Here is a 15,033-nt window from a genome sequence, read left to right on the forward strand (position 1 = left end):
AAATATGTAGTTCATTATCTGGTTGTTAGGTTTGTTTTCACCTATCGTTCATGTGTTATGAAGTTTTGTTATTATTTTAACTTTAGGAATGTCTTGTATTAGAGTTATCTAACCAAAATTTACTGGATCTCAAACTTGGGCGCCCACTAAATCGCACCATACAAAACTTGGAAATTTATGGAATGGAATATTATAGGGATAAAATAAATAAAACACAATTAACAATAACAAAGGTAACAGGTGTCATAATGATTAATAAACCTAAGTGGAAATGGGCGAGGCACGCGGCAAGAGGAACAGAAAGAAAAGTGGAGCTAGAAAGTATTAAACTGGTGTCAAAGGTACTATAAATACAAAAGAGGAACACAATTTAGAAGACGTGTAGACCAGTTTACGGAACATCAAGTGGTACATAGCAGAGAGTTGCAGTGCAGGAAAAATGGTGGGGTTACAAACCCCAAAAGTTTTGGTGGCATTTGCCAAAAAAAGGGGCCTCAAATACTTAGAAATGAATAGGATGTAAATAACAATAGAAATATAAATTTATTTAAATGATTTTATTATTACTATTATTAATAATAATTTGCTGTATTTAAGTCGGATATAATTTTTTAGAGTCTCTTCTTGGGGTGATATAATGGGTTTCTTCTGCCACACTTAGTAAGAACTTCTGATACACAACGCAAAAGTGGGCTCGAGTTGCCGGGGGTTTTAGTGAGTAGTGCCCATTCGGCTCTCTGAGAAGGAGAGCAGATGGTGAAGGAGTGAGTAGAGATCCACATACCGCTGTTTCCTTTGTTGGTATAGAGGTTGCGTATCATTTAATATACTGCTGCTGCTGCTGTAGTATATATACTGCTATATTTTAAAAGCTAGCATGTTCCATGAGTAATGTTGGATATCTTAATATATATAAATTTCCTGTCACGATGTTTGTCCGCGATGGACTCCTAAACTACTTAACCGATTTTAAATTAAATTGGCACACCGTGACCAGTCTGGTCCAACTTAAGAGATAGGATAACTTAGATCTTTAATTATAGTCGCAATTTTATTTTATTGCAAATGATTTGTCTATAATTTATTGACAGTCACAATTATTTGTTAACTCCAAAAGATTCTAACAGATGTCGATACTTTTCGACTGGATTAAGTAAGTAATTAATGGTAAACCGACAAACGTGTCATATAAGCTACAATTCAATATCATGATTACCACGTGTTATTGAGGCTAAAGTATAAATTAAATTTATTTTGTAGTAAACGAAATACCGTGAAATTCAATTATTTCTACTTTTTTAATTTTTGGTGTTAGCATACAACGTGTTACTTAGACCGAAGTGTAAATCAAATTCAAATTATAGTGACGATAATACAGTAAAATTATTATTTCGTGTCACGGTATTAAGGCTAACTAAAACCACATTAAGGTGAAACGAAGTTCACGGGGGCAGCTATTACATTTATAAGTTGTCTTTATTCGCTACCTATATTTTGTTCAGATATTCCATTTTGTAGTGGAATTGTTGTATATCAGTATGAGGCAATTCAGCATGATTGTATAGTGAAAACGATTTTGTAAAGGACGGCATATGCTCTGTTTGTATAGTTAGTTAATATATAAATATTTTAGGAAGGAATCGATGCAATAGTCTTATTAATATTTTCAAATAACACGTTATATCCAGCAAACCATCTTCGTGTTACAAACCAGTGTTACAAGTGAACTTAGCACTCAACCTTTGGTATTAACATTTGGAAATGCAATAACTGTGTAATGATCTTGTGTAATCTAAGAAATAGTTGCCCTTTAGGTATATTGTTTATACACACATTTCATGGAACCTGTAAAGTTAGTTCTACAGAATATTTATAAAAACCGTATTAACGAAATATCATTTTTAAATAATCATTACTACCGACCGATCTGCTAGAAGTTGTTCCCTGTTCCCTGCGGCTGTTTAACGGTTGGCTTGTGTTACTTGTAATCTTTTTTTTTCACTTTCAAGACCGATTCATATTATCAGGTATCCTCACGATTTTTTCCTTCACCGTACGAGTACGTACCTTCGTTTATAGAAAGTTTACTGAAAGTCCATTGTAGCACAGAACCTAGGACTTCTGCTCAGTGCTCACATTTAAAATCAAATACAAAAAGTACTTGGATAAATATTAATTAGAATTTATATTAGTTTTAATTGAAAAAATATAATAAATATTATGAATTAAATTTAAAATATGTAGTTATTATAATTTGCAGTGCCTTTTTTAATTAGATACTTGGGTAGTTTATTAAATTAATCACATAAATACCAGTTTTATGAGTTACGTAAAAAAAATCCTTGCGATTATATTTTGAACAATTAACATTATTATGGATATTTATTCCGCTACTCATGTGTCCTTAAAAAAACAAATGTAAAACAAGGTAAGACATAAAAAATACGGATGCGTAGTTATCACGACCTTTGTATGAAATTTAGATTAAAATTCATTTATTCAACAATTTGAATCGACAAGGCGGGCAATTGTCATTCCTTCCGTGCATCTGATGACGTCGATCTTTTTATCGATTTTATATCGAGATCTTCGGTTTTATTGTTTTGTGACGTGGTTACTTTGTTGCCTAGGGGTGGGTAGAGTAGTGTTCATTTGCATGACTTATAGCTTTGTACCGTCCAACCGTAGATGAATTAAGTGATATTTTAGGTATTTAAAATTGTCTATCACGTAAGGAAAATTTCAATTCGATTTTTTTTACATGAAATTTTTCCTATATATTAATTTTTATATAGGTTGCTATTCGATTGATCAAAAATTTGACCAGCCGTTCTCGTTGTAACTAAGCCGATATAGTTTTATTTATTTATAGATTAAAAAGTAATATCTGAACGTTATAACTGGGCGGTGCTGGAAACAAGCACGTCACCATTGCCAGCTCTATATATTTATTTAGGACACATTGAGAATATAATAATAATACTGTTTTGTATTATTCCATAAATATACAAACACATCAACGACCCAAGAGATTAACAGTAAGAAATAAAAAGATGTATTTATATTTATATGAACCACGGTAGAAAGCCTTCTCAAAACAGATCTATCTTAAAGGTATAAGTAGTTAATCGTAGACGACTCTTTTGTTAATACGGGGGTAACAAAGGAGCCGTATGAAAAGTTTAAAAATTTAAATCACACAGACATTGAATATAAAAATAACTTCAAAGAACAATTTCCCTATATCAAAGTTTTATTCAGAAAGGAAACATGACTCACAAATAAGAGATGCTAAACGAAATACGATCAAGTAAAGACCCTTACAGGTCTTACCATTCCAGGCGCTGAGGCTTGATGAAGTTCGAAGGAGGAAAATGTGCGGCGTCACTAATACGACATTCAGAAATGAACACCGCGACTAAAAAAGAAAAAGGAAGTTAAAATTAGAGAAGTGATAATAAAATAAAATAGAACTCGAAGTTAAAACAACATTGTTCCAAATGAAAGCTAAAAAAGTCTTTTGCTCTATGCCTCTTTAGGTAATTAATTATATTTGTTAACTGAGGTGGACCGTTACTTATTATTAATAGTCGACTATGAGTACGCTTGTAGATCTTCGTATCATTGCTGAAGATTACGTGAATAGATCGCAGCTGATCGGCTTCAGAGATTATCTCTCAACTCAATATTGAGATAAATTGATAAGCCTTCTATGGCTTGATTCCGAGCGTAATTAAATTGCGACCAGCTCCACTTTGCCACGGTTAATGGGAACATTGTATGACCGTTTATTCAATTCAACTGCTATATTTCATTATCTCTTGCCTGTATAGTTTTTATAGGAGGAGGTTTTTATAGGTAAGAGGTTTACCTGTCGTTAAAATGAATTCATCTTTGGACTTCATAATATAATACCTAAAAAGTTTTTGGAGAGTTTTGAAAATTAATAATTTCACAAATTTCGATGTGCTTTTCGAAATTTAAATTTGCCTCTCATGTCATTTGTTTTTGTATAGTTTGGAGGGAGGGGGGCGGTGTGGGCGCAATATAGTTTCCAGCCATAGAACAAGGCATCATAATTTATTTTATTACTAATAAATAAATACCATAACAGTCAATAGCCAATTAGATAGTTGTATAGCTTAATTACCTTAACATAGGATATTTGGGAATTCGCTCTAATAACCTGTATACACGAATTTATTAAATTTTAGTATTTGCCGATAATAGTTAGTGGTTTCGTATTTTAATGTTACGACTACTAGACTTGTTGTTTTGAGCTGCAGTTTAAAAATATACTTATTGAATCCTTTTTACATAGAAAATTAGAAGAAGGAGTTTCTGCTACATAGAAAATCACTTAGTCGCCTAGACGTGCTAATAATACTAGAATTTCATTTTGATAGTTCCCACTGGAACCGTACATTTCGGTATATGGAAAACTATAATTTTGTCAAGTTCCATTCGGTTTCACGTTCAATATAGATAATTTGAAACATTTTGTTTAAGTTTGTTTATAATGTAAACAGTATTAATTTTAACGACAGTAAGTACATAAGTAGATTATTAAAAAGCTCTTGTAACAGAAAAAAACACACTTAACAGAAATAGCACTGGAGAAGTTGAGATGTAGATCATAAATAAAAATACTCATTAATGAAGTTTTATTTAAATTACTGATTTTGATAATCAACGTTATTTAGTATCGTAGATTTAATTTTATAAAGACCCATATAATCAGGAACACTTTTTGGTATAGCGCGAAACTATAGATAATATAAAAAATAATTTACTACAATACCATAGCTGATAAAATCCGTATTTAAACAAAAGACTGGTGTAAAGGCTTCATGGGGTTGTCAAATAGATAATGGTACTTAACAACACCTATATATAATTTATTATATATTAATTTTTAAATTAAAGGAAATAATTTCTGTAGTTGAAACAATTTATAGTTGTTCTGTGTGCGGTGTCGAATATTAACAGCGACATAATAATTAATTCACGTTTATGTGATACCAGTAATTATGTGAAGTTAGCGTGACCTCAATTTTACCCCATTAGATGGGTGTGGCGTACAATACCCATTTCCAATATTAATCCGATTACGAAGGTTTTTTTTAAACAACGAATGGACGTGTTACGAACACCTTATATGGAGGCGTTGTCGATTCAGTGGTTTCCAAAGTATCTCTTGGCGACACCTTTTAAAAGTATTAGGTTACACGTATAAATATTTTATGTACCGTTAGCGTAATAGTTTAGTAGAGTTTTGAAAACTAGACCATTTCGAGTGTCGCGTATAATGTAGAAATGTGGACAAAAAAGTCTATGAATATTTATTATTTAAGCGGGTTCGTAAAATTGTTAAAGACTTGTTTATGAGTAAAAAAATGACCTGTAACGGCTATTAAGTCTCTGACAAAGATTGTTTTCATACGGTGTAGGCACATAAACGTGGAACAAATAATGATGAAATGGTTATAAAAGTATAATCGGTATAATACGTGATTAAATCAAAATTGTCACACAGAAAAACGGTTCTCATTTCGTGTGTATACACAAACTTTTGTTAAGAGAGTTTTTTTCTAACTGGAAGAGCTATAAAGAGAATATACCAAAAATAAAAATCTGAAGATTATTTAAAGTATCTATTAAATAGTTTAATAATTCTATAACCAAGATATCTTGCTCAAAATTTGTAGATATTTTGTGCTCGCAGCGCTGAGATATTTCATATAACAATTTAAGGTACGCTACATTTCATAGCAATGAACTAAAGGGACGAACCATTTAAGTGCGCCTGTACCACGATTTAGTGGCTCATAAACCTCCCTTGAACAAGTCGTAAAGAGCCCATCAAATTGTATTCAACGCAGATATCATTACATAGATAACGAATCAACTAAACTTTCGGTACAGGTAGTAAGTACCCAAGTCTTTATTTTTTGTTTTTTTTATCTTTATTACACGTTTAAATAATTACAGGTTAAACGAGGTAGTCATTTAATCGCGTAATAAAGGTATTTTAATATATATATATACAACAAATTAATAATCTCCTAGTGAGATTTTTTTAAATTAAACTAGATTTTATAATTAGAAATTTCTGCAGACGTTGCCTGCTTGAGTACACAGTCGTAACTCTTGCGTCGCCTTTGTGACGTACAAAATATTTTACAAACTATCTAATGCCCTGACGTCGCCTGTATTTTTGTATATTGAATAGCCATAGTTTGCTGGTACGCGTAGGTGGGGTTCGATCTCCGGCGTATAGTTATTTCGGGTTTGAAGACGAAGGCTATTTATCTACTTGCCTAAAAATTTAAGAAACCTTGAAATATGTCTCACCTCACATTACATTTTGACGTATGACGTGAATGTGTAACTAATAATGCATTTATATGTAGAATTCTTCTGCTCAGGTCTTTTATTTATTTATTTATATATACATTCTAAAAAAAATACAAGAAAATATGACTTCTCCAATTTAACACATCAATTACATTAGAACATAAGCATATATCAAAGGAAAAAAGAAAATTAAACAAAAAACCACAAAAAAAACAAAAAAATAATAATAACTTAAAATTAATAATAAACTAAAACTAAGAGATAAAAAATAACAATAACAGTAATAAACAAACAAATAAAATGAAAACTTAAACCACATTAAGAGCCAAGGTTACGGTAAGTTGGTAGACTGTTGTAAAACACATACAATATTTTCATCAATGTATGTAATTAAGTTGTAAGAGCGATATATCCTATTCACTGGACCATTGAAAGTAGCAGATAAGCGAGCCGTTATGTTAATAAAGTCTCAGAAAACAATTATGTTGATTTTTAGCCAACAAAACCCCATCAAAGGGAAGCCAAAGCTCTAAATGTAAAAATAACAATTATAAATGTATGGGGGAGTTGAATTTAAAAATATCTTAGATCCCCTCCTTACATAAATCATCTCTTGCCCATAAACAGATCATCGTAAACAGATTATCATGAATCTTTTGAACTAGCTGCGATATAGCTGTGGAAATCTCAGTGTTATTAATGTTTTCAATTATCGACCGACTTGAAACGGAGGTTTGGCTAAAATTTGGTTCCAGCTATTTTAAAAAATAATATAATTAAATGGTAACGTCACTTAAAATAAAATAAAAATTCCCATCGAACACTAAATAACCTTTTTTCCAGGGTTTTTAATTTCCTTTAAAGTAACGTTCGTTATTTAAACCAAATTGCGATGTTCATTTGTTTTTGGCGGGCTACTTTTAAACGGTTTTTTGTTTTTAAAAGGTTTCTTATCATAATTTAACGGCTTCCATTGCTATATACAACAATGAAGCCTAATGGCTTTTTAGAAGATACAATGACCTTCTAAAAAAACTTCAAGTTGAGGAATCCTCATCCTGGAAATTAGCTTAAAAGAAACAACTAACCGAATTGGAGAACACTCTTAACAGAAATTTTATTTCTCAACTTTACATTCTAATGCACGAGAAGACAAAAATTATATACGCCACGCTATGTCTAATCGAATCAACATTTATCATGTCGGTAATATTGCGTTAACGCCTCTCAAATTTTTGTCTATGGCCCCAGGGCGTATGCGTGGAATACAGATATATACACGAAGACGCGGGCAAAAAGATAGCATTGTTTTCGACTAAAACTGAGACTGACATCAGATGGAAAGACTCAAGAACGCTTCGGTAGCGATCAACACCTGTCCGAAGGGTTAACATTCTTTACTGATAATAGAGTATTGACGTCACGCATACGTCAGTTACACATCACTATACAAATGTACGTTGTGAAAACAAAGCCTTGGGCACAAGAGCTTTCGGATTTTAAGATTTATTCACATCGCATATTGAGTTTATAAATCCCGAAAGAAATTCATTTAATATTTTTATAATATAAAAAAAGTTCACATAAACCAGCTGATTCAACTGAGCTCGCAGTTTTTACAGAAGAAATAAATAAATACAAAATAACGACTAAGAAAGCATGACAATTCTAAATTGTAAGAAAACAATTTTAAACTTATAATTATTTACATAATTTTAAATCGGGTAAAAAATTGTTTTCTTTCAATGTGTAAAAGCTATGTTAACCAAAGACAATACTATAATTCTAAATTGTGTTTAGACATATAATTCTAGTGTTCTAACGCCACGTTTGATCATTTGTTCTCCTCTCTTCTTCAAAATATATACCAAAATCAAATAAACTGCTTTCTTAAGGTCAGTCAAGGATCGCGTCCTTTGGACCCCGGCACTGTTAAGAGATCGGAGTGAGGTGAATTACTATATCTATAAAAATGAATCCCTATTTCCCTTGGTCACGGCATCACGCGTAAACGGCTGGACTGATTTCGCTAATGCTTTTTTTTTCGTGTTGGTTATTGTCAGGAGAAGGTTCTTATGAAAGAAAAAAATAAGAAAATTTCATTCAAACTTTTTTGATGTAACCTTATAGCGTTTGACATAACATTCACAGAATGCATGCTGCTGAATATCGTTTGAAATAAATGCTTCGATCCTAGTTATTATATTGATAAGATACATATAAAATAATTACAGTCGCTAATTGTTTGTAACATTAATCTTGGAAATCCATGTTTTTCACATGTTATATGTCGGAATACCAACAAAACTATTTATATACGCGCCAGAAAAACAAACAAAGAATGTTGTATATCATAAAGCATTTAAGTTAATTATACTATTACATAATCAATATTCATAGTTAAGACAGGACAACGTCCGTCAACGCTAGTCAAAGATAAATATACTATAGCTGCGTTGACTATGGGTGTACATTTTAAATTTTGAAATGTCAATTGACCAATCAAATCTTATGAAACGAATTAAGACAATGAAATCATCAAACTCAGAGGTCAAGTGAGGTCAGGCACTTGAAACTACTGACTATTTGAAGCCACATCATCATCTTGCTATAAGCATATATGACTATCACTTTCATATTCTAGATTAGACTCTCGGGAATTTGTTGATACGAGATTTGAGTATGCGCATCAAATGCTTTACTGCAGTCGTGATCAGCGAAGCTAGTGCCAGTTGACAGATAACATATTTGTGATTAAGTTTTTTTTTAATTTGTTAGTAGGATAAAATTCCTTCAGAATGATAGAGTACAAATCTGACTTTGACTATTTATTTATACTTTGTTACCATAATAGTCATAATTATACAAACAAATGTTACATGTGTTATTAGGCAACAGGCGGCATTATCACTAACAAGCGATATCTTACAGGCAACCCTAATATGGGAGAATAAAAAAAGAAACACTTACAGAGGGTAAAGTACAAGAAGTGCATAATTAATTAACAATAAAAACTAAAAATAACATGCAACTTTAACTAAAAGAAATAAAATAAAATCAAAAGAATAAATAATAATACATATGTATAAACAGACATGTAAAAGCTATGCTAAAGGTTAATTGACTCATAATTAATATATATAAGTAGTAGCTAATTTATTACGAGGCGAGGAAGAAGAAAATAGATTAAAAAGATTTTTAAATAAATTTTAGAGACTGAGCTCGTAATTAAGTTACGTTTTTATTATACAAATCTAGCTAATTTACATATGTAAAAGTATTTACAATATTCTTAACCTATATAGTAATAAAAATAACTGAAATGGATTAATAGGGAACAAACTAATCTTAACTAAACATTTTGTGATGAAGCTTATGAAAATGTCATATTAAGCTTATCCTATCAAATCGCGCGAAGTTTTAAACATTTTATTTACAATTTATCATAAAACATCGTGCAATCTTAAGTTTGTGAGACGATAAATACAAACAGTTCTAGCCGAAATGGCTCGAGAAATATTAATAAAAGTTTATATTGGTCGTAAAAAAACCATTTCGTGCTTAGCCACCGTTTGTGACCATTCGCCAACTCGAAATTAATAAAGTTTACAAAAACAATTATAGCGATGTAGAGTTATAAAAATGTTCAATTAATATTTAATTATGTATTAGCGAGTTATTGTATTTCAATGTAGTAGATATTTGTTGAAATGTGTCTTGATTGAGGTGATAATTGTGGTGATTTGAGGTGGCCTACTGAGACGGGAGCCGTTTTGTTATTCACGCACACACGTGCATACACTATAAATATCGGAATCTAGTCACAACACAGGGATGTCCTAACGTGGGGACCAGCTGTAGCGACTGTAAAATAATGCAACAATAAATGTAATAAAATTGTGTTTATTGAATTATTTTCTAATAAGTTGCACATTCCTGATAAAACCGCTATAGTGGTTGGCTGGTTTGAGTTCCTTGGATTAATTTCCTGTCACACAAAAACGTTTAGATTTAGCTAAAAAGTGAATTATATAGAAGACTTGTCTGCCCACGCCCATTGGTATCGGCTTTGTGAGAATTACTGCAATGCAATAAAACAAACTCGAACTCCCCAAGCAATTGGCCGCAATTAGAAATTAATTAATACTGTTGATAAATTGGAAATGTATAAGCGACGACTGTTATTAAGATATTTATTTGTTTCAGTAACTGTTTATTACTTAATTCATTGTTTATGAGTAGTTATAGGACGGGGATTAATTACGTTAACGAGAATTTAAACTATATGTTTATTTAAATATATGGCAATAAGATCAGTGTTGGACTAAAGGCTTCAGCGTGTGACTTTCATCACTGAGATCGTAGGTTCGGGCCCCGGCTGTGCACCAATGGACGTTCAATGTGCGCATTTAACATTCGTTCGAACGGTGAAGGAAGACATAGTGAGTAAACCGGCTTGCCTTAGACTCAAAAAGTCATTAATTTATTCGTTAATTTTGTTAATATCAATATAAATAATGAAAATTTATTGATCAAAATATCCACTAAGGCTCCTTTCAATAATAAGGCAATAATATTTAACAACGTTAATGCATACTAAGCGAATCTTGCCTTCCAAAAAGTTATATAAGAATTGGCAAAAGGGTTCTAGTTGGGTGACCTCTATAGCTAGTATTTTTATTTAAAAATATTAGAATTAAAAGATCACAGTAACATTGCTTACAAATATTTTGTATAAAAATCTTGGTGATTTAGAATGACAGAGAGTCAATCGCTCTACGCCCTTTGAGAATTGGTAGAAAATGTAAGTTTAGTACCATTGTTTATTGATTTACCTACGTGAATAAATGATTTTGAGTTGATCATACAAAATAAGTTCCGACGCAAGGAGATCCTCAAAATTCATGTTGCTTAAACAACGAGTACTGGCGCAGGTACTCTGTAACAATAAATATTTATATAAATACATCGAAATCGCTATTGAAAGTTTACTATAGTATAAGTTAGTATAAGTATATAAGTTACATAGTACCAGTGCTGGTATATATCGTCCCAACACAAAATTAGGTCACGGTGAAGCTGAGTATTAGGACGCGATAAGCGTATCGTTTAAAACAATTTAGTTATCTTTTGGACAGTATGACTAATGTGAAGTCCGTATTGAGCCCTTATCCGCAACTATCTGAGTGACGTCATAACTAAAACTATTAAAATAAAGATTTGGCGTATTTAACTGTGACTGAAATCCCGCCGCGCCGAAAGTTATAATTTAATTTTGAAGCAATTCTTTAAGAGTCCCTTTTACTCAAGTAGTCGATCTTTAATTTTATATATATATTTTATTACTATTTTTCCATTTCTGCCGAATGTAGGCTAGTTAGCCTCCATTTCGAATGCAGGCTAACTGCTGTATGCGATGGGACGTCATAGAACATTGTGTCTACATCTTTAAAGGAGCAGTGCTGACATAGTGGCTGCTACGTACAGCTGAATGTCTATACGCGCATTTAACATTCGCTGTAATGGAAAGCATTGTGAGGAATGTCATGCCTTAGACCCAAAAAGTCGACGGTGTGTGTGACAGAAGCGTACTTGCTTATTAGATCACGGAACAGATACAGAAATCTGAGGGCCAGACCTAGGAGCATCTGCAAAATGGTTTTTTAAAATTAAATTAAGGTAAAATATATCAAGTTTGGTGAAAGTTTTCATCTGTTTTCCGTGCCTCGTTCAACGCACTAGATCAAACATTTGCGTCCAGATGCATCCATATTTTATTATAAATGAAACTTCTCTTCATTAATTATTCGATTTTCAATTGGATTAGCGTTTTGCAATTAAAGGAAACCCTAAATAAATACCAAGCAACATAGTTAGGCCGATTTTCCTCATATTGAACATGAACTCACGAAATCTGACAGTTATTTTAGCTTTATGGCACTGAATCGAATGTAGTTCGATAATTAACTAATGACTTGTTTATGTATCAATGAAATGTATTTCCCATTTACAGGAATTTGTACCGTATTTGTATAGTAAAAGAGTTTATTTTGAAATTGTATATACCGATGCATTCACAAGTGAAATAATATTTTGTATAACACAAATATAGTATAAGTATGTCCATACTTAAATTTGATAATATAAAAATATGTAGTGACTAGATTTTTGGGTTTGAGACATGTCGATTTCTTCACGACGTCTGTAACCTGTACAGTGACATTTGCAAACATAGAACGAAAATTCCGTTGGTGTATAGTCGTGATTCGAACGCACTACGTCAGGGATGAGGGTCGCCAGCTTAGGCCGCTATGCCAACACTGTTCTTATAATATAATGAATCATAATCTAACAATTAAAAGTTATATGCCTCTAATTGACGCCAAAAAATATCGAAATTACTAAGTAGTAGTTTAATTGTCCATAAAATAATAACACTTGACTACATCACATCTTTTATTCTATATACTCTATTGGCTATGTATAAATAGCATAATAAAGTTTGCTAAGTTATTGCCATATATTAAACAAATGACTGGCTAGAATTGGCACTCTTAATTTCTTATAATAATAAACGATGATTGCAATGACTATCCTAATTTCGATGTAAACTTGACATCACGTGGTAGGAAAAGTGTATTGAAAGCAGGATCGCTATGAAAGTATTGGGATTAACAGCCCCATTCAACGTCCTTTCGAGAATCGCCATTAAGATATTTTATACATAAATCCGCTATTGAATGTTAATAGCCAAAACTTTCAATAACTGTATGGGACTTCAATATCTCGTATTATGTTCAAGTGTGATTCGATTATTCTTGATTAGACCAATTATTAAGTGCTTGTAAGGTATTACCAGTGGGTGAAACCGCCATTTTGGTCGCCTTCGCAATTACGGTATGAGAACTGGGAGTATTTTTTTATTATTGACGATCATAAGCACAAGGACAACATGGATATGTATATTTAATAGATAAATAAGCGCTATGTACAATGAACTTTTTTTTATTTTGGTCGAAGAAAGAGCCCTTTGCTTCAATTTATTTATCTTTTTTCATTCATATCTACCAAAATATATATGTTATTTGCAAAGACACCAAAAATTCATTGAACTAGGTGAAATTTATATTATCATGACATTGCATCAATGTTATATCTACGTAATTCTAAAACCGTGTATATTAAGAAAATCGAGCGTTACGAGAAAAGGGCGTACCAATTTTTAAAAGCCGGTAACGCACTAGCGAACGAGCCTTCTCGAGCCTTCTGCCCGTTTGCTCCTGTTCTATATTAAAAATTATAATACAGAATAAAAAATATATGTAAATAGTTGCAACAAGACGTAATTTGGAGCGGAAACTAAACATTGTGACGTGGATTTGGGCGATAACTGATAGGATTGATCGATTTTAATCACTATTTTCTTACTTTCAGATGTAAACTACGAATACATTGTCGACCAGCAGCCGATCGGCAAGCTGCTGTTCCGACAGTTCTGCGAACGGAACCGCCCTCACTACCACAAGTACAACAGTTTCCTAGATGCAGTTAGTATACAAATCTATACTTTATTACTATTTAATTAAGCTGAATTTTGGTTGAATGCGCCAATATCGTACGAGTGCGGAATGATTATCATATTGTTTATGTTCGATAACACAGGACACAATAATTTCTATACCTAGTCCAGCCATAACTTCTGTTACAAATGGAAATGCATTTTTTTGAATGAAGTAATGTAATGTTATTAAAATTTATACATATTTATTAAAGACTCGGCCATGTTTGGATTTTATACAGGCCTTTAATATGTTTGGCCACGAATCTATGGATTTACGCACTGCTTTCAAGGGATATTTCGCCACTGCTGGCTCAAAAGATTTTTTTAAGACTCAATGTCGCCGTGTCGTTCAGAGCAGGCCATGTCCTCTAAAACTGAAGTAATTTGAAGTCTAAAGGGTTGAGGTCTGGTCTAAATGTGGGCCAGTTTTTAGCTCTTATAAAGTCTGGAACATTGATTTCAAACCAGGCATATGTAGTTCGTCCCTTGTGACCAGGTGCAGAATTCTGCTGGAGAGTCCACGGTTAATTTTTAAAAAGTTTTTGTTTTAAATGTAGAGGTTTCACAACATGATCCAAGACTGTATCTTGATACAATTTGGCTAAAGTTTTCACAGAAATGTAGTTTTGTGACTTCTTGGTAAGACACGCCCCATCAAACCACGTTGTACCTTTCCGACCACTTGAGCAGCTTCTTCAGAACTGTGAGCTTATTGTAGTGTTCTTCAATCATGAAAATTTTTTCATCTCTAAAGAGGATATTTATGTGCTTTTCATGCGTATCGCGACAGAAGGCGTATTGATAAATAGACTCTCTTTAATTGTAAATATTGATTTAGGGCATGATGTATACCGACGATAAGTACCGAGCTTCAGGACTTGTTTTATAATACGCGACAAAGTCTTAGCGGGAATCTTCATTTCTCGCGATAACATTTTTTGCTTCCTAATGACCCAATTCCGCGAATTCGAGCTTTAACAGCATTAACAGTCTTCTAAAAGCACGCAGCCACCTTGATCTTTTCGGGTCGTCGACACGAAGTGTTATCGTATTTTGTTGATAGTACGATATGCGAACGACGGCTGATACCAAGCTTTTGAAGTGTCTAGAATATG

General features: G+C 32.4%; 1 protein-coding gene across 2 annotated transcripts in view; it reads left to right on the forward strand.

The window, feature by feature from the left end:
- The window catches only part of LOC123706817 (G protein-coupled receptor kinase 2), a 44,304-nt gene that overhangs the window by 17,256 nt on the left and 12,015 nt on the right, over positions 1-15,033 (forward strand). For both annotated transcript variants that reach the window (XM_045656278.1, XM_045656287.1), the window contains exon 3: positions 13,792-13,904. In XM_045656278.1, coding sequence (XP_045512234.1) covers positions 13,792-13,904 — 113 coding nt within the window. The remainder of the gene's footprint in view (positions 1-13,791; positions 13,905-15,033) is intronic.

Source organism: Pieris brassicae, chromosome 1, assembly GCF_905147105.1.
Source record: "Pieris brassicae chromosome 1, ilPieBrab1.1, whole genome shotgun sequence".
In the NCBI taxonomy this organism is placed as follows: Eukaryota; Metazoa; Arthropoda; class Insecta; order Lepidoptera; family Pieridae; genus Pieris; species Pieris brassicae.